Below are 24542 nucleotides of genomic sequence, written 5' to 3' on the forward strand. Positions count from 1 at the left end.
TTAAATCCTTCAGGGATTTTCATATATATATTACTATCAAGTGATCCATATAAGTAAGCTGTAACAACATCCATAAGACGCATTTCTAAATTTTCAGATACCGCCAATCTAATCAAATACCGAAACGTAATTGCATCCATCACGGGAGAATACGTTTCTTCATAATCAATTCCAGGCCTTTGAGAAAAACCTTGTGCAACAAGTCGAGCTTTATATCTTACTATTTCATTTTTCTCATTTCGCTTTCGAATAAAAACCCATTTGTATCCAACAAGTTTTACACATTCAGGTGTAAGGACTATAGGTCCAAAAACATTACGTTTATTTAACGAATCCAATTCAACATGGATGACTTCTTTCCATTTTATCCAATCCTGCCGATTTTTACATTCACCAAAAGATTTTGGTTCATGATCTTCGTTATCATTTATGATGTCGATTGCCACATTATAAGAAAATATATCATCAATTTCATCTATATCTTTTCGGTTCCATATTTTTCCAGTATTAATGTAATTGATAGAGATTTCATGATTCTCGTCAGTTTGTGGTTCTGACAGAACATTTTCATCATCATATGTTTCTTCAGGAACATCATTCTCTATTTTGTGATCATCATGTGTTTCTTCAGAAACATCATTCTTTATTTTGTGATCATCGTGTTTCTCTATGAATTTTTTTTTTCGAGGATTTTTATCCTTGGAACCGACTGGCCTTCTACGCTTCAGGCGTTTAATGACATCACGAGTATCTTCAATTTGTTTCTTTGGAATTTCAATTCGAGCATGGGCATTTGCAGCATGTATATATGATTTAGTTACCCCTTTTGTGTCAGCAAATGCATCTGGTATTTGATTTGCTATTCTTTGCAAGTGTACAATTTGTTGTACATCTTTTTCACATTGTTTTATTCTTGGATCCAGATGTAACAACGATGATACATGCCATGTAATTTCCTTTTCGGTATGTTTCTGTTCTCCCCCTAACATTGGGAAGATTTCCTCATTAAAATGACAATCAGCAAAACGTGCTGTGAACACGTCGCCTGTCTGAGGTTCAAGATATCGAATGATTGATGGACTATCATAACCGATATAAATTCCAACCTTTCTTTGAGGTCCCATTTTCTTTCGTTGTGGTGGTGCAATAGGCACATACACCATACATCCAAAAATTCTCAGATTAGAAATGTCTGGTTCTTTACCAAATGCAAGCTGCAATGGGGAGTATTTATGATATGCACTTGGTCTGATGGGAATTAATGAAGCAGCGTGTAAAATTGCATGTCCCCATATAGAAATAGGGAGCTTTGTTTTCATAATCATTGGTCTAGCAATCATTTGCAGACGTTTAATCAATGATTCAGCCAATCTATTCTGTGTATGTAAATGAGCAACAGGATGCTCAACAATAATTCCCATAGACATACAATAATCATTGAAAGTTTGGGAAGTAAATTCACCAGCATTATCAAGTCTAATTTTCTTGATTGTATAATCGGGAAATTGATTCCTCAATTTTATTATTTGAGCAAGTAATCTTGCAAATGCAATATTTCGAGTTGACAATAAACATACATGTGACCATCTGCTGGAGGCATCAATCAATACCATAAAGTATCTGAATGGTCCACATGATGGATGGATTGGTCCACAAATATCACCCTGAATACGTTCAAGAAACATTGGTGATTCAGTTTGGATTTTGGCTGGTGATGGTCTTATAATAAGTTTTCCAAGAAAACATGCTTTACATTGAAACTTATTATTCTGAAAGATCTTCTGGTCTTTCAGCGGATGACCATGTGTATTTTCTAAAATTCTTCGCATCTAGGATGTCCCAATCGATCATGCCAATTGGTTAATATTGAAGAATTATCAACTACCATGTTTGATTCAATGGGACTTATGTGTGCATAATGCAATCCAGTAGGGAGCATTGGTAGTTTTTCAATCACATATTTCTTTCCTGATTTATATGTGATAAGACACATATATTTCTCATTCCCTTCATTCATTGTTTGAGTATCATACCCATGGGAATATATATCATTAAAACTCAACAAATTTCTTTTCGATTGTGGTGAATATAAAGCATCAATGATAAAAATTTTTGTACCATTAGGTAACAAAAATTGTGCTTTACCACATTCTTTAATCAAGTCTACAGGACCTGATATTGTATTCACCCTTGTTTTTGTTGGTTTTAGTTCCAAGAAATATCTTTTATCTCGGAGGATAGTGTGCGTTGTACCACTATCGGGTATGCAAACTTCAGCTTTGCTCACATAGTATTTTCCATATTTCAACTTCAAAAAATATATGCAATGAAATAAAATTACTGACAATAAAATGCAAAAATATAGCACACAATAAAACATTATCATATGGGTACATAAAATATTTTACATATTTATTCCACCAGCAAATTGATCATTGTCTGAGAAATCAATCAGAAAATCTCCAGCATCAAAATGAGTTGAATCACTCAAAGGTTCACTTTGTTCAGTGAAGTTGGTCTCCTTTTCTTTCCCCTTTAATGATTCTTTATAAAGTTTACAAAGATGCTCAGGGGCTCGACAAATACGGGACCAATGTCCTGGAGTACCACATCTGAAACAAGAACTTTCATATCTTTTTGAGTGATTCTCATTAACACTCATATTCTCATGATGCCTTTTCTGTGGATGGTTTGGGACGTTCTTTTGAGATGAGTTATAAAAATAACTATCTCGATTATTTTCAAAACCACGGCCTTGACCACGACCACGGCCAATTCCACGTCCACGTCCACGTCCACGTCCACGTCCACGACCTCGACCTCGACCAAAACCTTGTCTTTGAATTTGATTTTGGTTTCCAGGTTTAAATTCATTTTTATTTACAGCATTTACTTCTGAAAATGCTGTTGATCCAGTGGGTCGGGACTGATGATTTCTCATTAATAGCTCGTTGTTTTTTTTCGCCACAAGAAGACAGGCGATGAGTTCAGAATATCTCGCGAATCCACGTACTCTATATTGTTGTTGTAGAGTAATATTTGATGCATGAAACGTGGAAAATGTTTTTTCAAGCATCTCAGATTCTGTGACCTCATGTCCACAAAATTTTAATTGCGAGATTATTCTATACATTGCCGAATTGTAATCACTGACTTTTTTAAAGTCTTGGAATCTCAATGTATTCCATTCATCCCGGGCGGTCGGAAGTATAACTTCTCTTATATGTTCGAATCTTTCTTTTAATCCCTTCCACAAAGCCATGGGATTTTTTTCAGTCAGATATTCACATTTCAATCCATCGTCGAGATGTCGACGCAAAAATATCATGGCTTTTGCCTTTTCTTGTGACGTGCATATGCCATTTTCTTTAATGGTCTCGCTTAGACCCAATGACTCAAGACGCATTTCTACATCTAGAGTCCATGGCATATAATTCTTTCCCGTGATGTCGAGCGCAACAAATTCGAGCTTTGTTAAATTTGACATGGTGGTACTAAAAAATTACGATGCATTTTATTAGTTAATAATTATTGCAATACAAAGTAACGGATAAACAACAAGTACAAGTATTTGTAAAAATAAAGAAAACACACGAGGAGGATATTCTCCGATAAATAAAAGACTCGTGAGTATGATAACCAAAATAATTAAAAATAACCTTGAGAAAGCCATCTTCTTTTTTCTTCGAAAAATTTGATGATGAATAATTTTTAGAGAAGAAGAGAAAGTTGGAGTGATGGAATGTGTTTGTGAGATCATATTTATAGGGCAAAAAATAGCCGTTGTTTACCATTTATGACCGTTGGGGTACAAAAAAAATAAAGGTATGTATTTGTATAATTTTATGATAATAATATGATATATATGATATTAGACATGTTTAAATAATTATGTATATCATATCATAATATTATAATGAGTGTCATAATTTATTTTGTTTAAAAACCTTATAGGCTTTTATACTTATCGTATCCCTTACCGGGAGTGTGGGATGTCGTCTTAACATCCTCCCAGGATTTATAACAAGTTTATGAAAAATTTATTTTTATTATTTCTAATAATAACATTATATTGTATATTAAATAAATACACAATAAATAAATAACAGTAAAATAAATATAATTATTTTTGTTACCTTTTTCTTCTGTTTGGAGCTTGGAAAAGTATGTAGGACTTTTAGAGCTTCGTGCTGATAACGTGTTGTGAAAAAGTAAAAATTTATGGTAAAAAGTAAAAATCTCAAACTCTCAAAATTTACCAAATTACACACTTTATAATATTTTTCTCTCTACTCAATTGTGATTTTCTTCACAAATGAGAGATCTATTTATAGGAAATCTTTACAAATAATCCAAAAATAAAATACATCATTACCTATATCATCACACACTAATTTTCAATATTTACAACTCTTATTTTCAACATTCAAATATTCAACATTCAAATATTCAATACTCACATTTTAAATATATTTTTCAACAATTTTTAAATTATTAAATAATTTGGGATTCCTATTTTTCCAAAAGAACAGACTTGATACTTCTGGAAAAATATAAAATTGGTTTAATTTGTAAAATATCTGTCTATTATTTATCTTTTAGCTCGAGTTAATCTCAAAATTCGAGTTTTATTTACGTTTGACACACCAAATTCAAGCTTCATATTTTACCGAGTTATTTTTGAATGACAGCAGGGAAATACATCAATGATGATAGATGTAAATTTGACAAAAAGAAGTATTCAGATGAGAAGACAAGTTTTTACACGGACGACAAGTTCCTCTTCTTATTCAGAAAAAAATTTCATTCTTGGTGTTATTTATATCGCAAGTGAGACCAACATGATTTTCATTTTAGGATGAACAAAATGTGTTGTGCATGTATAAGTCTGTACGTACTTGGATGCAGGGTCGATCCTAACAATATTTAGACATGAGTCTAACTTTTAAAAAGAGGCATCCGAATCATAATGTGTGTTCATATTTTTTTATTTCCATAGCAAATTTTCAAATTAAATCAATACGTCAAAGACAATATAAAAAACTAAAGGAATAAAAATATCAAACATGTCCAAAATGATCACTAAAAAACAACTCGCCTAACAGTTTTAGAGTTTAAAATACTAATCAAGTCTGTATAATCAAGTTGTTTAGTAATTTCTTTCTCAATCGATAACATAGCCAATCCATTCAATCTTTCTCGTGACATGGTTGATCGGAGAAAAGTTTTGATGAGCTTTATCTTTGAAAAACTTCGCTCTGCACTTGCTACTTTGACCGGGACAGTCAACAAGATTTTATAAGCAATATGAGCATTTGAAAGCCGGATAAACATTACATCCACCAAAATTTCAGTCAAAAAACGTAGATTATAGATACCACATAAAGCCCCGAAGAAAGTAAAAAACTACAATAAAAAATTAGAAGCTCAAACAAAGCAAATACAAGAAAATAGACTTACAGCTCCTCAGGGGTCTTTCAATCAAACCTAGAGACGACGCAACGACTGGAGTCGATTAAAGCTTGTCATGATGATGAATATTAGGGAAGATTGGGGAATAAATCGATAACAGGCTAAGCAAATTCCATTTAATAAATACTTGGTTTTGGAATATTTAATAACTAGTATTATATATAATAATTTTTCATAAAATTTTTGGGTCCCAAAAAAGATATGGACCTGAGTCATTGTACTCATTTGCCACTTAATAGACACGGCCCTGCTTGGATGTGGACTGAACTGGGATAATTTTCACTCAAAATTGTTGATGCCTGGAGACAAGTAATGAAGGTGGTGGAGGGAAGAGCAAATCCCACGTGGTATTGGTCCTTGGCTTTGTTGTTGGTGTATAGACACGTGTCTGGATTGTGACCTGGTACTGAAAGAAAACTGGCCAATTTGAGGGATTGCTGGCTTTAATTATAAGTAGATATTCTACGTTGCCAAAAATATAATAAGTTGTGCTCAGACAATGAACGTCAAATGTAAAGTAAATCCATCAATCCATGCAACCTGAATATTTTTTTTGCTAACATTTCGCTGGGATGGGACAGTGGTTGCACCTCTTGGGATGACCATTGACTTTTACTTTTGGGAGAAAAGAACGTACCCAAAATTCAAGATACTCCTTTTATGTAGTTACAATTTTATTTAAATTACTATTATACTCTCGATTTTCCATAAATACGTAATTTGGCAATCAACTCAAAAGATTGAAGCACATTTTAGTCACCATATTGTTTTATCTTAAGCTCCAAATTCACTACTCGATCGAGATCATATCAGAAGATCTGTCTTCCGAAACCCAAATATCCTAAAGATCAGCTACTCGAGTTCGAGCCCGACTCCATTGCATTCCCAGCTGAATCTTTCTTGTATTTATTAGGAAGCTCAGCAAGCTTCCCTTCCCATAGTTTACTCCATGCAAAAATAACAGCTATAACACTTGGTTTAATAAAACCTGCAAAAAAAGGAGCTGACATTGTAAAATCTTTCCAAGGCTTTTGATATACATACCTTTTTAACATGTTTTGAATATTTTTCTTTGGTAGGTGATAATCAAGGAAAGGGAAAACGAAAGGGAAAACGAAAGAAAAGTAAATAAATTTTGATATCATTGCCTTTTTCATTTTTAGGTTTAGATGGATATATGAAATTATAAAGATTGAAATATTTTAATAAAGTTGAATTTTTTTTTATAAAAAAAACCTAAAATTCTCGAGCAAGTTAATTAATAAAAAACAAAATTTCATCTGGAAATATTCATCTCCTTCCACAAATTATTTCATGCATCCAAACATATTGTTTTATATCATAAATTACTCCCAAAATATTCTCTCTACTATCTTTATCATCTCAATTTCATTTTTAAATTTTTTTCCTAGAATCTTTTTTTTTTAATCTAAAATTTAGAAATTTCGTGAATTCTTTAAACATGCCGGAAAAAATATTTGTTCCCAAAATTCACAAATTCCACCAAATAAATTACACTCGTAAAGTAAGATGAAATAATTTTAAGTAATAAAAATTTAAAAATAACATTCTTATTAATTTTAAGTAAATAATTTAAATGGTGTAAATAAAATTGGAAATGTATTTATTCAATGTAAAATAAAAATAAAGATGGATAAGTGGACAACGTGACTATAAATAATGAATGTTAATAGAAAATAAATGTGAGAGAATGAATATGTTAATATAATATGTATGTAGCATATGTATAGTCGAGCACTTCAAATCTTATAATATGTGTCAAAATTTGTAATATAATTTCAAAAATATTTACGAATCATATCATCTATATAAAAAACCAAATACATAATTAGCCAAAAGGTTCTTATAATCCATTTGTAATCAATTATTCATCTAAAAAATGTTTTCCCCTACACACATATATATAAACATTTTTTTTTAAAAAAAAAGAGACAATTTGCCAAAAAGTATCCATTAATCTCAATTTTTAGCACATCTTCACCTTATAACCTTTCCCTATCACATTCATTCCCTTTTTCCACATTTTTTTGGCCCCCCACGAGACCCTTTTTTTAAAAAAATAAACAAAATCTTAAGAATTTATACTTGAATTATTTATAAATCTACATAAAACCCATCAAAGTTTTTACATAAAACACACCTACAATTTACATTATGAGTAGATCTCTAGTCAGACTGTCTCACATATCTTTATTCATAAGACTCGTCAACCCTACTCATATTTACAATAAAAAGTCATCTTTTTGGTACAAAAAATAATATTTTTTCACGGGTGACCCAAATATAATATCCGTCTCACAAAATTGACACAGTGAAACCGTCTCCCATGAGTTTTTGTGTTACAAAATACAGTGATAATCAGAACATTAATATTACACGTATCTAGTGGTTGGTGCCAGTACTGAGACAAATTAAAAATCCTCCCCACTCCAATACCATAAATACGGCCTTTTTTGACAACTTATTATAAGCATTACAGCCCTTCCAATGGGATTTATAATCACCACTTCTCTTGCTGCATTACTTGTGCTGATTCTAAGTCCTAATTATAACAACGTTGTGAATTCCAAGTTGGCGGAGAAGGGGTGCGACATCTTCCAAGGAAACTGGGTTTACGACGAGTCATATCCTCTCTACGATTCCTCCGAATGTCCTTTCATCCAACATCAGTTCGATTGCAAGAAAAATGGTCGACCCGATCTAGATTACTTGAAATACAAATGGCAGCCAACTGATATTCGATGCATTTTACCAAGGTTTGTAAAATTATCAAATGTCTCCGTCCCAGAATTGTTTTTTTTCCATGGATGCACATTTTCAAGAAGCCAACTTTATATATTCATTGAATATATAATAACAGCAAGAATTAATATTTTTCAAAAAATTATTCGAGATTTTAAAATTTCTTCTGTTGAAGGAAGATATCGACTTCGAAGTTAAGTTTGTTTGTTGGTAAATCGTTGGTTGTGAGGTTGTTTTCATGGTTAGTCACTTGTAGACTAGTGGTTGCTGCTTTAATTTGCATGACTTTATTTTCATTTGTATTATCTTTCCTTTTCTTTTCTTTTTCCCAGAAGTTTAATTTAATTTAATATATGCTCTGGACCAATATTTTTTTTATTGTTTCAACAAAATTTAAATTGTTTAATTTAATTATTATGAATAAATAACAGCCAACGTATGCTAGAATTTAAATGTTAATTTCGCTTCTTTTTTTTTGGTTGATTTTAATATCAATTCAAATTAGGGATGACAATGATACGGGACGGAGGCGGGTTTGCCATCTCCATCCCCGTTCCCGAATTCCATCCCCACCCCATACTCGCCCCGATCCCCGTTTTTTCGGGTTTGAGGAGGGGATCAATTTTCCATCCCAGTTTCAAAAATATTAATATGGCAAGACGATGTCGGATTCGAAAATTTTCGACAACCAAAAGTTATTATTATCTATTATTATTAGTGATAATATTAATATTAATATCAATATTAATAATATTATTATTATTTTAAAATATATTATTATTATTATATTATTAATACTAATAATACTATTATTTTATTATTGATATTATTTTCGGGGACGGGTTCGGGAATGGGGATAGTAATCTTATATCTGTCCCGAACTGTATCGGGGATTTAAAAAAATCCCGTAACCCAAACTCGAACCCGAAAAAATCGGGGATCCCCATTCCCGTTTCGGTTTTTCTCCACGGGGCTCCAAACCCGTGGGGAAAGTTGAATCCCTAATTCAAATCATGATTGACTACAAACTGAGAAATTTTGGTTTTAGCGTTTGGTTTGGTTTGGAAACATCCCTACTTGAATTGGATATATTACAAATGGGAAAATCCATAGTTAATTTCCAACATTGTGTCTTGAATTCAGGATTTTGTAGCTACTAGAGATGAAATTCAAATTTTTTAAATTTAATAAATGTAACCAAAAGGATAATCAAAATCCAAATATATACAAATCTCACTTTCGGGAATTCGAGGCAGAATAGCGAACATTTTTCTTCGTCTATTGAATTTAAATTTATCTAAATTATGGCGTGTTATATAGTTCGTTTATTTATAATTTTTTTAAAATTTTGAGGAAAAGAAATTGTTTCATTAAATATATATATCCATACTGCCAAGTGTTGCAGTCAAGTCAAGTCAAGATCATTCGTTGCGATAGGGCCCTCGTAATTAACGAGGGGGACAAATATTAATTTCTTGGTTGTATGTCTTAAATCATTATTTTTGAATTAAACATAAATCTTATAAAAAAAAAAACTTCGCTGAATTCAATTATTGAGACATTTAATATTATATTAAGCATTAAAAACATATGAGGAAATCATTAGAACAAGAATCCCATATTTTGGTATCAAAAAATTTTTTTAAAAAATTATTTTTTCTGAAAATAATATAATGTTAAGTCAGAATTATATATTTATATCCACATAAAAAAAAATAAAAGAAAAATTAATTACAAATTTTGCTTTTGTGTAAGATGGCGATGAGAAGGCGTCTATGAATTGGAAACTCTTCCTTTTCAAGACAATTGAATATTCTCGAGGCGCTCATTTTTGTTAGTTAAAAAGCTGTTTTCTACATATTTAAAACCATCAACATCTTCTTATTAAATTTTCAAGAATATTCCAACTGTCCAATATATATGATTTTAATTGTTGCTGAAATGCATGCAGGTTCAACGGCGTGGATTTTTTGAGAAAATTGAAGGGGAAGCGTCTGATATTTGTGGGAGATTCACTTAGTCTGAACCAGTGGCAATCTCTTACATGTATGCTTCACGTAGCAGTACCCCATGCCACATACATATCAGAAAGAATCGGTGGTCTCTCAAATTTCACATTTCCTGTGAGCTGATTTTGTTCACATATATATTGCACATTCACGATGAACATTAGTGTTTTGCATATTATCTAGCTAATTTTGAATGTTAATGATCAGGAGTACGAAGTTTCGTTGTTGTTCTTTCGAAATGCGTTCCTTGTGGACATCAGGAGCGAGGCGAGAGGGAGGGTATTGAGGCTGGATTCCATCAGCACCAGTAAGATCTGGGGTGCCATGGATATCATGATTTTCGACTCCTGGCATTGGTGGCTTCACACTGGCAGAAAACAACCGTAAGTCTCTCTCTCTCTCTCTCTCTGTGTGTGTGTGTATATATATATATTAATTGCAACATTGATATTTTATCATATATAATTGGCTAGCAGCTTAAATATTTCTTTTGTTTTTCATGATTCTGCAGGTGGGATTTGATTGCGTATGGGAACACCAGCGTTCCAGACATGGATCGCGTGACAGCGTATACAATAGCGCTGAATACTTGGGCTGCGTGGATAGATTCCAATGTAAATCCAAGAAAGACCAGAGTGTTTTTCCAGGGTGTTTCTCCTGATCATGCAAGGTACACGATACCATCATTAATGATTCAAACTGCCACTTTTTTTTATAATTATAATTATAATTATAATTATAATTATAATCCCTGCTATATATGATTTTCAGCAGGCAAGGATCAAGTGCCCTGGACTGCGTGGAACAAACGCAGCCACTGAGAAACGAAGTCAGCCCCAATCCAGCAGAGATAGTGCTGGAGGAAGTCCTGAGTTTGATGCAAAAACCAGTTTATCTACTGAATATTACGATGCTTTCGCAGCTGAGGATCGACGGGCATCCTTCCGTTTACGGGCAGGGAGGTCACAGTTTACCGGACTGCAGCCATTGGTGCATCGCTGGGGTTCCTGATATCTGGAATGAACTCTTAAATGCTGCACTTGACTGATGAAATATGACTCCAGACCAAACTTTACTATATATATAGAATAAACACATTTTTATGTATTTTCTTTATAAATTACTGGTGTGTAATTGATGCAATAATTTTTTCATTGTAATATAACTTTTGATACAATATCTATTCTTTATTAAAAAAAAATTATTTTTTTTTAATTTTTTTTTAGATTTTTGTTTGTTAGAAAAAGAGTTTTATAGGATGATTCTATGTACAATACATCATTTTTCATGCATTTGTAGATTCTTCCTTAAGGAGAAAATAAAATTTAAAAATTTATTCAGATTCCTATAATTTTTTTTTACGTATATCTAATTTATTTTATGTGAATGTGAAAATTAAAAAAAAATTAAATGGAAGTATCCCTACACCAGACATGATGTCGTTCGTTATGAGTCGAAAAATTTATTTTTTTGTCCCTCAATAAAAATTTATTTTATGTGATGAAAAAAATTTATGTTATATAAATTATATTAATTAATATATATATATATATATATATATATTCTATAAGCTAAAAAATGCAATTTTCTCTAAAAACATATATGTATGTATATGTATGTATTTAAACACTTTTTAAGGCGAAACTTAAATAAATTAAGCATATATGTTTTTAGAGAAAATTGCATTTTTTTAGCTTATAGAATTACCTATTTAACCTTTTGGTTTCAAACTTAATTTTTTATTTTTGTTTTTCTTGTAGTTTTAATATTTTTTTGATGTGATACTGATCTGATGTCTATGCGTACAATGTCATATTATTCTCTCAGAACTAAAATTGCCAAAAAAATAAAAAAATATATAAGATTAATATTGAAATTTAACATATACAAGACCAAAATCACAAAGATGTAAAAGACTAAAAATACAATTTTTGTTGGTAGCACTAATTGTCCCTGTTTGGTAGAGCGATTGAACCGTGGTGCTTGAGCTGCTGTGCGGTTTAAAAGATTTGAGTTGCACCATTACTATTAGATATAGTTTTTGGTAAAGCGGCAAGCGCTCGGTCCTACAATTAGTATCAGAGCCAAGGTCACGGATTCTCATTGATTGCAAGAAGTGCAATTATTGGGAGGGAGATTGTTAGGTGCAATAATTGTTTCTGCTTGGTAGAGCGATCGAACCGTGTTGCTTGAGCTGTTGTACGGCTTAAAAGATTTGAGTTGCACCATTACCACTAGCTATAGCTTTTGGTAAAGCGGTAAGCACTCGGTCCCACAAATTTTTTATATTTAAAATGATTTTTTATTTTCGAGGAAACTTTATGATTGAAAATTGAAATGTTACCTTTAAAACACTAAAATTAAATCCAAATATATATAAGATGTATAAATTTTTTAATAAAACCCATATATAAAAAAGAAAATGTTCAGCTTTAGGTGCACAGCTGAAAATTTCCGCGGTAAATCTCGTTTCCTAACCGAACCAAACCCATTGGGCCCAAACACGCCATCCTGCAAAATTCCAACCAAATCGTTCGTTCGCCGGATAATCGCGTCATTTTTTTTCTCCAGAAAATTATCTGCTTCTTCAGAATCTGTAACAATTTACTGATTTATTCCATATTTGCTCCCATATTCCACAAGTCCGATCACGCGACAAGGTATGTGTAATCCTTGATTTCTTGTGGAAGTGCGTTTTTTCTTTTCTTTTTGGGCTACGTTAATTATTAGCCGGTTGATGCAATTCAATCTAATCCGATTCGGTTCTTGAGCAATCGGATTGTTGAATGGTGTTTTTTTTTTCATTCGTTGTTAATTGATTGACTAGCTGTAGTGATGATGGGTGGCGTTTTTATCGGCTTTCTCTTAGTTTGTGCCTGTGTCAGCTGGTGAAGCTGTAATTAATTATTGGTATTTTTGTGGTCTGTATTGAATCGCTATTTAGCTTCATCTATAGAGCGATTGATTTCCATCCATGGCATAAGGAATCAGACTTCAAAATTTATGATTCAGCAGCTATGATTTCTTGTTTTTAATAATGGGATGACAAATAACTTATACTAATACTTGCTATGAGTATCTGAAATTTCATTTTCTTCTCCTTTTGGAAAAACTGGTTTTTGCAGGAGGTGCGAGGGGACAATAGCACATCTAGTGTTGTCAGGAACAACTTCAACGACGATGGATAACGTACCTTCTTTAGTTGATTTATGCATTCAGGTGGCAATAGATAACGTTAGATATCTAGGAGATGTTGGAGAGACAGACTTTCATCTCCTAGAGCGCATTCTACCCCACTGTACACTTGACCAATTGATGCATATTGAGAACAATACAAAAGTAATATTTATTTGCGATCCATTTTTCTATTCTTAGATATACTGCTACATTTTCTACAGTTAAATGATTATCTAAACTTTGTGGTTGCAGGGGAGAGATCTAAGCCCTGCAACAGATGAGCTGTGGAAAAAGTTTTACGTGCGCCAATTTGGCATTGAAAGTGCCAATCTTGTGGTTGAGAGGATGGGACAGAAACGAGTAATCTTTAAATGGAAACAATTGTACGAGGTAATTGACTCTCTGCCTACTTGTTTATGAACAATTGCAGAGTTATCCTTCTTGATGTGTTGCTTTATGTAGGCGAAGCTAAAAGATAGAGAAGAGGCAACACAAAAGTCTCTTGACCGAATAAAGAAAAGATATCAAGAAGAGGATGCTAGTAAGCAGTTTTTTCATATTCATTGACATTCCAAAGTTTGTTTATATGCACCAGTCACGAATATAGGACGCAACCATAAAATGAAGTTACTTCACCTTGACTCATCTTTGCATAGTCTTGTACCATGGTGCGGTCAGTTGTATGAAGCCTTATAATTCCATCAATAAATAGGTTCTGGATATCTTCATCTACCTAATGGAGGCTTTGTCATTTATGATAACCACCTTTATGTTTCCATTACTATTTTTTGGAATAAATTCAACTTTTGTGAATTAAAATTGATGTATTTAATTTAAGATGAGTTAATAACCTCTAACTCATGTAACAATTGGTTTTAAGACTTAAATTAAATACACTTAATCAAGAGTAAAATTAAATACACTTAATGAAGACTTAAATTTAAAAAGTAAATCTTGAAACCAGTGTTGGAGGACGTATAGTCTCCAGACTATATTTCATGTTCCAATTCTATAAATGTGATAATAATTGTTGAGTTTAAATCTTGTAAATTAGATAGGATAATATTTTTTTATGATTTTTTGGAGATTTTTTTATCTACTTGTAATCTATATAACATGTATTACTCTGATGAGATAATATATCAAAATTTTCTTCTCATTTTTACATGGTATCAGAGCCAGAGGGTTTTCCCAATCGTTTTTTATTCCCTCGTCAATATTTATGCAAAAGCAACACCTCTCTTTACAGCCATGTCCACCGAGTCATCCACGACCGACGACTCCAACACCACCACAAAAACTCTGGTCGTCACCTCTATGTCCGGAGGTGACATCTTTCACTACAGATCAGGACCCACCGTCTCAATGGTCGTAATTACCTACAGTGGGCTCAATCTATTAAGATTGTGATTTGTGCTCGATGTAAACTATAGTTCGTCATTGGCAAGCTTTTCCCCAGCCAAGACAGAACCATCTTACAATTCGTGGCTAACCGACAATTCCATTTGTTCTTGCATGGTTGGTAAGCTCAATGGAACCTACCGTCAGCTGCTGCTAATTGTGGTTAACAACTGCGAAAGAAGTCTGGTATGTTGATCGAAAGATGTACTCTGATCTTGGGAATGCGTCTCAGGTGCTCAACGTTCGGTCAAAATTGAAAAACATGAAACAAGGCTCACGTTTTTTCACTCAACTCAATACTTCATTGACCTCCTAGATTTATGGCAAGATCTAGACTTATTCTTTGAAGATAATTACCGAGGTGCTGCTTTCAGTGTGAAACTCCGAAAGCATTTCGACAAAGAAAGTGTGTTCGACTTCCTAGCTGGTCTCAACCGAGAACTTGATGATGTCCAAGGGGGGATTGTTGCCCGAGATCCCTTTCCATCCCTTGATGATGCATTTGCTAAAGTCCGCCGGGAAGAAACGAGGTGCAAAGTGATGTTACAATGCTTGAAACTTGGTAGGGTTGCCAAATGGAAAAAGCACAATGAGATGGAAATGGATATTCACTGTAAATTATAGGGCAGATGGCTCAATAGAACGACACAAAACACGCTTGGTTGCCAAAGGCTTCACTCAAACTTATGATATTGATTACACTGAAACTTTTGGACCAGTTGCTAAGATCAATACTGTGAGAATTCTTTTGTCACTAGCTGCTAACCTTGATTGGCCTCAACAACAACTGAACATAAAAAATGCATTCCATAATGGTGATCTCGAGGAGGACATGAGACAACCACCCGGTTTCGAAGCCAAATTGGGAAAGCATATGGTATGCGAACTCAACAATCACTTTATGGACTGAAACAGTTTTCACGTGCATGGTTTGACAGATTTTCTAGGGTTATCAAGAAGTTTGGATACTGTCAAGGACAAACATATCATACATTGTTTGTCAAACATTCTGAGAAAGGAGAGAGAGCTATTATCATTGTATTTGTGGATGATATCATTTTAACTGGAGATGACAGTCTCGAGATGGAAGAAGTTAAGCGTATGATGGCAAGAGAGTTCGGGGTTAAAGAACTTGGAACTTTGGGATATTTCTTGGGAATGGAGATTGCCAATAGCAAAAAGGTCATTTCAATCTCTCAGACAATATACACTTTGGACCTGTTAGGAGAAATAAGCATGTTGGGGTGTAAGCCAAGTAGAGGATGATAAGCTACGACTTTTAGTGATTCTTATGCATCAGAAAATGAGTGGAACAACATAAATTGTTCCGACTAAGAATCACTTGAGAGAGAAATAGGATCGCTTCGAAAGAATTGCACGACTCAATTCTAGATCCCTTCATAGGACCAGGACCAGGACCAGGCATATGTTCATGGCCTAAACAAATACAAACATGAGAACAATAGTGTATCAAGGAGAATCATGTGTGAGGTATATAATAGTTTACACAAACAACATGATAGTTCAAGGATATGATGTCTATTGTCAGCCAGTAAAATAATATACTATCACAAAGGAAGGTTCAAATGGTGACTCTTACCCGTCACATGCAGGATTCAACTGTTGGACATAATCACATAATCTTCTTATATCGGTCAATTTTCATTGGATTGTTGGAATAAATTCACTTTTTCTGAATTAAAATTGATGTATTAATTGAAGATAAATTAAACATCTAATTCATGTAACATTGGTTTTAAGACTTAAATTGAATACATTTAATCAAGAGTAAAATTAAATATGTTTAATTAAGACTTAAATCTAATATGTAAATCTTGAAACCAGTGTTGGAGTGCACACAGTCTCTGGACTATGTATATACATGTTAAAAGTTAGACTTAACACTTCCCAAGAAGTTAAACAAAAGGTTTCTTTCTAGTATTCTGGTTTCTTATTTTTCTGTTTCAATGATGATTACGATCATGTATACTCTCTGTTCGTCGGAGCAACATTTTGTGCTTATTTACTGTTGGTATTGCCGTTATATTTTGGGTGATAGACGTCTATACTCTATACAATCCTCAAAACACCATCGGTGAGGATGAATCTGTTTTAAGGAAACCGTGTTCTTCACAGGTCTTGGTCATCTAATTGTTAATTTTGTCCTCTCCGTGACAAGTTTGTTTCTGCCGACAAGAGTTCAACACGTTGTATCCTACCACATTTCTTGTTCTTTTGATTGATATATATTCAATGTTATATTTCTATTAGATTTCTTCCTCCCAGTAATCGGCTAACACTATTTTCTTCGCGTTGAAACCTTCAGCATTTTGTGAATATGATTACCTTGAATTTCTTTTTCCCACAGTAGTTTCATTATCATAATCTTGTTATACAATCTCTATGCCTGCGTCTTTTACTTGCTTATATGCTGCTCCATTTTTCGCTATCCAAATTCCACTAAGATGTAGCTGGTGTAACAGCCTCGCCTCCTTCAACTTAATTGTAGCGTCCGGCGCACCAAGATTACACTGAAATCAAGTATTAAACGATTAATGGGAGTGTCATTATTTATTTGGGCAAGTTCTTGAGCAATAACCTAAATACTTACTCATATTGACTGCTTATCTTGTAGGGAAGCAAAGTCGACAAGTGCAGCTGTGCACAAAGGTTCCACCTTCTAGCAGAAAAAGAATCTTCGAAGGTATTTCTTCCCCTCGGTGAAGTTGATGAACTAATGCTTCTTTATATGGTTTTGAACTGCTTCAAACACAATACAGAGGATAATTCAAGTAATGTGTAATAAATCATTTATAGGTGGAAGCAGCATTAGCAATGCTAGGAGTGGTTTGATGAAGAAAGCAAAGCTAGAATTCCTCAACAGGTAACTTGCTGATAAAGTAGATTATTTGCATTCGGGTATAATATGATTTTATACTGGCTTACAAAATTTGGTGAATATTTTGCAATGGCATGGGTGCCATTTCAATTTACTTTTATGGTATCCTCTGAAATTCAAGTTGCATGTTTTCATTCCGTGGAGATTTGTAGTGTGACATCTTGACAAAAATCATTGCTGCAGTTTATACTCCTTTCTGATAATTTCTTCATCGAAGTAAATTATCTTCGGCCACATTATGACATCTATTTTTGTGCTTTTTCTTACTACAGTCGAGAGGTTAAGAACTTAGCAGCAATGAAGAATAAGGCGGTGCACAGGAACTACATGTAATACTCTCAATAATCACACACTTGGATCATTAATCTCTACTTTTTGGAGTTTATGATGATGTTTTGTATGCCGATGCCATTTTTTCAGTGTTCCGTCCGCGAAGAAACCAAGTTTGGGTTCTGGTTTAGCTGCTGCTTCTTTATCCAAATTGGCAAAGCCAAATAAAAAAAAATTTTAGGCGGCAATTGCGACTTGGGGAATCTCATTTGAAAAATGGTAATTTGTCCAAATCTATACCATTATTTGTAACTTTCACTAAATGGTAATTGGCAACCAAAGATGTTACTTTATACATTTGTAATTGAATCTATATTTTTAATATCCATATGTGTAAGTTCATGTTTGTTACATATAATGGTGCAAATGTGTGCCTGGGTGAATGAATTTCTACCGGCTCACTGACCTGCATATCAGCTTCTGAATACTCGTACTAACGTAGCAAACCTCATAAAATGCAATATATATTGGAATTCGAGTAGATTTCAAGTAGTAAATAATTCAAATTACAAAACGACATAATTGTAATCACGTTCCAATTACTTTAGCCTTGCTCCAATGTTTAACACGTCCATGTATCTAAAATTCACGTAGAAGCTTATGTAACAGTAACATGCAGATGATTGTTAAGTTCGTTATAAAAATGCTATGCGATTACAAACTCATGTGTATCTTATTCTGCATCTATAACACACAAATCGGCCAAAATCCCTTCTAACAACAAGATTATACCAAGCTGATGGTTTCAAAGACACCAAATTCTTGACACATTAAAAAGGGATAATCTAATGTATATGTGTAAAGAACCTAGGCTCCAGATCCAGCCAATCTAATGTATATGTGTAAAGAACCTAGGCTCCAGATCCAGCCAATCGCCTCTTTGTCGCATTTGAGACGGACACTTGACCAAGTTTATCAGTTTCTGTAGACGACATCCGTTCTTTTAGTGGCATGTAGTGCCGTAGCCATACGCCAGTGTACACCTTGAAGTACAAAACAAGGATCAATATCCGATGAGAAAAAGCAGATATCTTCTTAGTTTTTCCCTGTTTCCCTTGTGATATTTACAGGCATGAGGTACAAATAAAGCTTGAAAAATCATTTCTTTCTTTTTAATTGGCTTAAAATAATGACACAGGGACGTGCTAAAGGCTAATTTATGCTGAGAACAAAAAACATTGAAAAAATTGACTCGAAGAACTAAAAGAAAATGCAATATATAACCTGTGCCGGTCTCATTATCTTTGTGTCGGGATCATCCAGGGATTCTCTCCAGTGGGATAAATAACCGGCCATTCGAGGAATTGCAAACAAAACAGGAAAGAACTCTGTGGGAAAACCCATTGCCCTGACAGATGTAATGGATAAAATACATCAATGTATGATTAACTATGAAAACAATAGATTTTGCTCCTACAAACAAGAAAAGTTATAGAGACGGATAATTTCTGTGCGTACCTATAAATTAACCCAGAATAAAAGTCAACATTGGGATACAACTTCCGCTTCACAAAATATTCGTCTGATAGGGCAGCTTTCTCCAAAGCCATGGCCACCTGCAAAGTACATGAAATTGATAAACAAAAGCAGGAAAAGCTACCAAAAAAGAATCTGAATCAACCATGCAGAGACATGGTGTTTCATGATGCAAATATAATTTTTCCCAAATTAATAATCTGATCAATGCAAAATATACAACCACAGGCTGAAGACACCTCCATTATGTGATCTATGTGAATGTCTAAATTGTATACGTCAAGCTCATCTTTTTTGAAGTCAAGGTCAGGTCAGGTCAGGTCAAGTCAAGAATCCACAGGGTAATCACATTTATGACATGTACATGCATGAAAGAACAAGATGCAAGGGGTAATGAAGTCTCATTCCATTCACTAGTTAAACGTGTCCAACTAGGACCTGATTGGAATCCAGCCACCCCCTCATCCATGCTGATCGTAGTTTTGGTTTATAACCTCACAAAGTAGGCCATAGCACCATTTGGTCCTTGGTGTGATAATCAAGAGGGTGGTGAAGGTCCTCACACAGAAGGATAACACCTCAAACACTTTGTCATGTTATTTCCATGTAAAATCGACCAGCTCGAGTTTTTTTTCCATAAATAAAGAGAAGAAACATATCCTCCTAATTTTGATATGAAATGAGTTTTCATTTTATAACTCATTATAGAATGTCAAAATCCGATGCAAACAGGTTTATCATATATGCAGTTTTATAATGTAGCACTTCCCATTTGTTTAAATAAAACCTCTAAATTCACATTTGTAATTTACAGAACCCACCTCTATTAGAGGATCCCTACCAACAATTGAAAATACTTCTTCCGCAAGTTTCTTGATAACCTTTGCTCGGGGATCGTAGTTTTTGTAGACACGGTGCCCGAAACCAGACATCTTACGCTTCCTGGGTTTATTTTTACAAACATGTTATTTGTAGCACTTAGATCCTGCATAGGAAAATTTGTACTAGCACGAAAAGCTAACCACCATGGAAGGATACTAACCTATTTTTTACACCTTCAATGAACTCTGGTATGCTGTCAATACTTCCAATCTCGCCAAGCATCTTGAGCACAGCCTATAAAGTATACAAGAAAAGAGAAATCGTTTGAGAGTGGCAAGTACAAACAAGCATGCAACTCCTTACTACATATTTATTTACTTATAGACTTCCTTTCCAGTCCAACGAAAGGCCAAAGTTTCCAAAGAGTTGCTACAATGGCACTAAAATACTTAATACCTCGTTAGCTCCACCATGAAGGGGACCATACAAGGCTCCAACTGCTCCAGCAAGGGCTGTATACACATCAACACCACTAACCATGCAAGATAATGTAAGTTAAAAGTTGAAGGAATGATTTTCTCCATCTCAGGAAAACAAGGAGATACAACCTTGAAGCTAAGTGCCTAGCAGCAGCAGTGGAGCAATTCATTTCATGTTCTGCGTGCAGTACAAAAAGAATATCGAGAGCACGAGCAAGTCGAGGATTTGGTTTATAAGTTCTGTTACCCCTGTTCAATGCATGATGAAAACCGCAAGTCATAAAGCACCTTAAGTTTAAAAAATAAAGCGTAAATGCTAATATATTTTTGTGTTGAAGTGAATAATCCCTTGCCTTGAAAAAAAAGTGAAAACAGAAAGTAAATACAATATTATGAAATGATTTAATCTAATATACTGAAATGGATCGGAAAAAAAAGGTAGAAAATATGACATACAATGAATCAAGCATATATAAGAAATTCTCTGAGTATGAGAGGTTGCCAGATGGTAGAACCGGTGACCTACCGGCCATCCTCAAATAAGCGGCAGCAGCTATAGTTGGTGCCTGCATTATTAGAATGTCTATTAGCGTATTCATCACAAAAAGTCATGATAAATATGACAAAAGATGCAGAAACAATAGTCAAGAATGACAGTATCTAGTCATGAACTAGGAAACAGAGCTGTTGTTAGAAGTAAAGAATGAAGATGTAACCTTCCCAAGTATGCGCACTATTTGTTTGTCTCTCACTTGTTTAGAGTTGTATAGGTCTTGCCCCTAAACAAAATACGAAACGAATCATCCAAATTGCAGATTATTGATATACATTAAAAAGCCATAAAGGAAATAATATGTCCTAACAACAGGATGATGATGATCTACCAGACTCAAAGAGACACAAAAATGCCCACTTTTCTGAAGGATGCAAGCAGAGAAAAGGTTATTCTGTGCAATCTTGATTCTAATGACATTTCTAAAAGCCCAGAATGTCATAAAAACATTCTAAGAAACCAAAATGTTAGTATATGCTACGTGTCCATGGCATGGTATGGAAGCAGGGTCCTGAAATTCACGATAGAAATCCCATACATTTAGAAGTGAGATTGGTTTCTCTTAGAATGGCAGTAAGAAACTAGGATTGCCAAGGTAATGGCTTACTCTTAAAGCTGGATTAGCATCTGGATGAAAGACAGAAAGAGCACTCATTGCACTGACAAGGACACCCATTGGGTGTGCATCATGGGGTATCGACTGTATAATATCCTGCAAAACATGGTGAAAATACATTCAGCAAACTTACCATATCTTCCTAACAGGAACTAGATTGAGTAACGCAGGGAAAAAATATGAGTGGTTAAATGAAAAGAGAGATTTATAACAACTTATTTTCGGCCATAGATGAGCATGAAACAGAGGATTTCCATTAATTAGTTGTTCCTATTGAACACTTGTGGAGGGGGGAAAAGACAAGCATACCAATATCCCTTGTGGAACAGCTGAATGCTGTGAAACGGTAAACTCCCAATCTGCCAACTGACTTTCAGATGGTAAATTACCATACACTACCATAGAAAGGGTAAGAAAATAATTAAAAACAATAATGAGTACATGTTCAAAAGGTAATTAGTTCAGAAAAATCAGCTGCCAGTTATTGCAACCAATTACTGGTACTAGGAATTGGAAGGTCAAATTCTGAAATACTGTGACAAATGTATGCACGGATTGTTAATCAACAGGACACAGAAAATCAAGCAAGGCCACCTCAAAAGATAACTGAGCAGACGAATTCAAAGTTCTAAAGAATCATCCATACAAACAAATGGGTGGAGCACAAATGTATATCTTAAGTTGATTACCGGAGATACACACAACAAAAAGAAGGTTAACACTTACTCAGAAGATAAGCCACTTCCAGAAAGGAACTCCCCTCGGCCAATTCCTCAATAGGATAACCCCTGTATCTAAGAACCCCTTCATCACCATCAATGTAGCAAATTGACGATCGAACCGGAGCCGTGTTAAGATATCCAGGATCATAAAGCTTGAGCCCCTTATCATTCTTACCCGTCGTTATCTGTAATTTTCACTTAATCCATAAATTATTTAAAAGCACTTCGGTTTCATGTTTACTCAAAACAATAACCGTCACAAGTATCCATGAATGAACAACCTTGACAGAGTAAAATGAAAGAGTTCAAAATCCGGATACCGCACGAAATCCTTTCAGAGGTTAAGAAATGAAAAATTATCCACCAACAAGATCAAACACTAACTGCAGTTTAATCAATTGAATTTAATAAAAACACAAAATCTGACACCGTCGTACTCCAAATCTGTATTACCTTTTTCAAGTCGGTGGCTTTGAGAGTGCCCTCTTCAGATACCTGAACCTGGTACCTTTTGCCGGTACGCTGATCGATAATTGTCAGTGATCCACTGAGATCCACAGGAGGCTCCACGGCGGCGGAGCAGGTGGAAGATTCCAGGATCCCGGTGGAAACGGTGCCGGATTTATAGTTTGGAGCTGAGAGATGAGCTGATAGAACTGCTAAGCGGCCTCGAGCAACCGTAGAATGATCGACACTTCCCATTTGATTCGATGATTAGCTCTGAAATTGTCTTGCAAATGAGAAAAGCAAGCTTTTTTTTACGCAAATCATGTATTTATACAGTCATCGGGATTTGCAGCGAAATTGCTCAGCTTCCGTTTATTTTTTTAATTATTAATTATTAAAAGAATAAATCCTTTTAGTATTTTTGGATAAAATACAAATTTATATTTTTTATTTTTAAACCAAATTTTATTACTAAAATATATATTTATAAAATTTCAAAATAGTGGATTATTTAAATATTTTAAATATTATTATTGATATTTACTCTTTTAATAGTAGAGAAAATTTAAAAATAATTGAGATATTTTAGGTAAAAAATACTCCACCTTCCAGATGTCACGACCTATCAATATTTATATTATTGATTAAACTTAGGTATTGTATAATAACGGACTGGATCCGACCATATGATATCAAATTAAATTTACAATTATAACCCTCTTATTTTAACTAATATATTGCAAATATTAACAAAAAAATATGAGAAAAACTATCAACTCTGAAGAAGAGAAAAGACTAAGCAAAAACTTGTGTGAGATGGTCTTAGGTGTCATATTTTATGAGACGGATATCTTATTTGGTTCATCAATGAAAAATGTTATTTTTATATTAAAATTATTACTTTTTATTGTGAATATCGGTAGGATTAACCCGTCTCACATATAAAGATTCGTGAGATCGTCTCACAAGAGACTTACTCAAAAGATTAAGAGTGGTGAGATAAGGTATACCAAACATTTTCGCACATACTATATATGATACCGAAATTTTAGTTATAGAAAAAACTAGATCAATATACGAGATCTTATTATACCAAAATTTTAATATGTGATACATCAAATATTTTCGATATACCGAGATTTTGACACGATATCGATATTATATCATTCATACATAAAAAATGTTTATTGCCAAAAAAAGAAAAAAAATACCTTGTGATATAGTTATGTAAGCTTTAGACAAGATTGTATATAATATATTTTAAATATTGATCACTTTGACCCTCTGACCTTAGTGTTTCCATTTCAATATTTTATGCATTGCAATATGGTTATGTATTGAAATTTTCGGTAAACCGATAAAAGAGTCTCGATATT

General features: G+C 33.8%; 3 protein-coding genes across 6 annotated transcripts; 2 read left to right on the forward strand and 1 right to left on the reverse strand.

Moving 5' to 3' along the window:
• The first annotated feature begins 7880 nt into the window (after positions 1–7880).
• On the forward strand, positions 7881–11436 carry LOC142538026 (protein trichome birefringence-like 43). Of its 2 annotated transcripts, none has more exons than XM_075643470.1 (5): positions 7881–8249; positions 10187–10358; positions 10452–10627; positions 10756–10914; positions 11016–11436. In XM_075643470.1, exons 1-5 carry the CDS (start codon positions 7981–7983, stop codon positions 11290–11292), a joined length of 1053 nt encoding a protein of 350 aa, XP_075499585.1. In that variant the 5' UTR covers positions 7881–7980; the 3' UTR covers positions 11293–11436. The 2 variants fall into 2 exon arrangements, with proteins under 2 accessions (XP_075499585.1, XP_075499586.1); XM_075643471.1 differs by having other exon boundaries at positions 7883–8249; positions 11019–11434.
• Positions 11437–12683: 1247 nt separating this feature from the next.
• LOC142536218 (elongin-A-like) lies at positions 12684–18375 on the forward strand. Of its 2 annotated transcripts, XM_075641898.1 has the most exons (8): positions 12714–12903; positions 13370–13583; positions 13674–13811; positions 13884–13962; positions 17458–17526; positions 17640–17706; positions 17994–18050; positions 18142–18375. In XM_075641898.1, the coding sequence occupies exons 2-8, from the start codon at positions 13425–13427 to the stop codon at positions 18230–18232; spliced, it is 660 nt and encodes a 219-aa protein (XP_075498013.1). In that variant the 5' UTR covers positions 12714–12903; positions 13370–13424; the 3' UTR covers positions 18233–18375. The 2 variants fall into 2 exon arrangements, with proteins under 2 accessions (XP_075498014.1, XP_075498013.1); XM_075641899.1 differs by lacking the exons at positions 17458–17526; positions 17640–17706; positions 17994–18050; positions 18142–18375 and adding an exon at positions 14598–14963 and having other exon boundaries at positions 12684–12904.
• Positions 18376–18671: 296 nt separating this feature from the next.
• LOC142536202 (citrate synthase, glyoxysomal-like) lies at positions 18672–23519 on the reverse strand. Of its 2 annotated transcripts, XM_075641897.1 has the most exons (14): positions 23173–23519; positions 22724–22904; positions 22307–22392; positions 21989–22093; positions 21545–21607; positions 21285–21394; positions 20958–21077; positions 20806–20881; positions 20570–20643; positions 20349–20469; positions 19510–19607; positions 19276–19399; positions 18903–19034; positions 18672–18858 (listed from the first exon to the last, which is right to left on the reverse strand). In XM_075641897.1, exons 1-13 carry the CDS (start codon positions 23419–23421, stop codon positions 18903–18905), a joined length of 1539 nt encoding a protein of 512 aa, XP_075498012.1. In that variant the 5' UTR covers positions 23422–23519; the 3' UTR covers positions 18672–18858. The 2 variants fall into 2 exon arrangements, with proteins under 2 accessions (XP_075498012.1, XP_075498010.1); XM_075641895.1 differs by having other exon boundaries at positions 18672–19034; positions 23173–23518.
• Between the last annotated feature and the right edge of the window lie 1023 nt (positions 23520–24542).

This window comes from Primulina tabacum, chromosome 2, assembly GCF_025594145.1.
Source record: "Primulina tabacum isolate GXHZ01 chromosome 2, ASM2559414v2, whole genome shotgun sequence".
Classification (NCBI taxonomy): domain Eukaryota; kingdom Viridiplantae; phylum Streptophyta; class Magnoliopsida; order Lamiales; family Gesneriaceae; genus Primulina; species Primulina tabacum.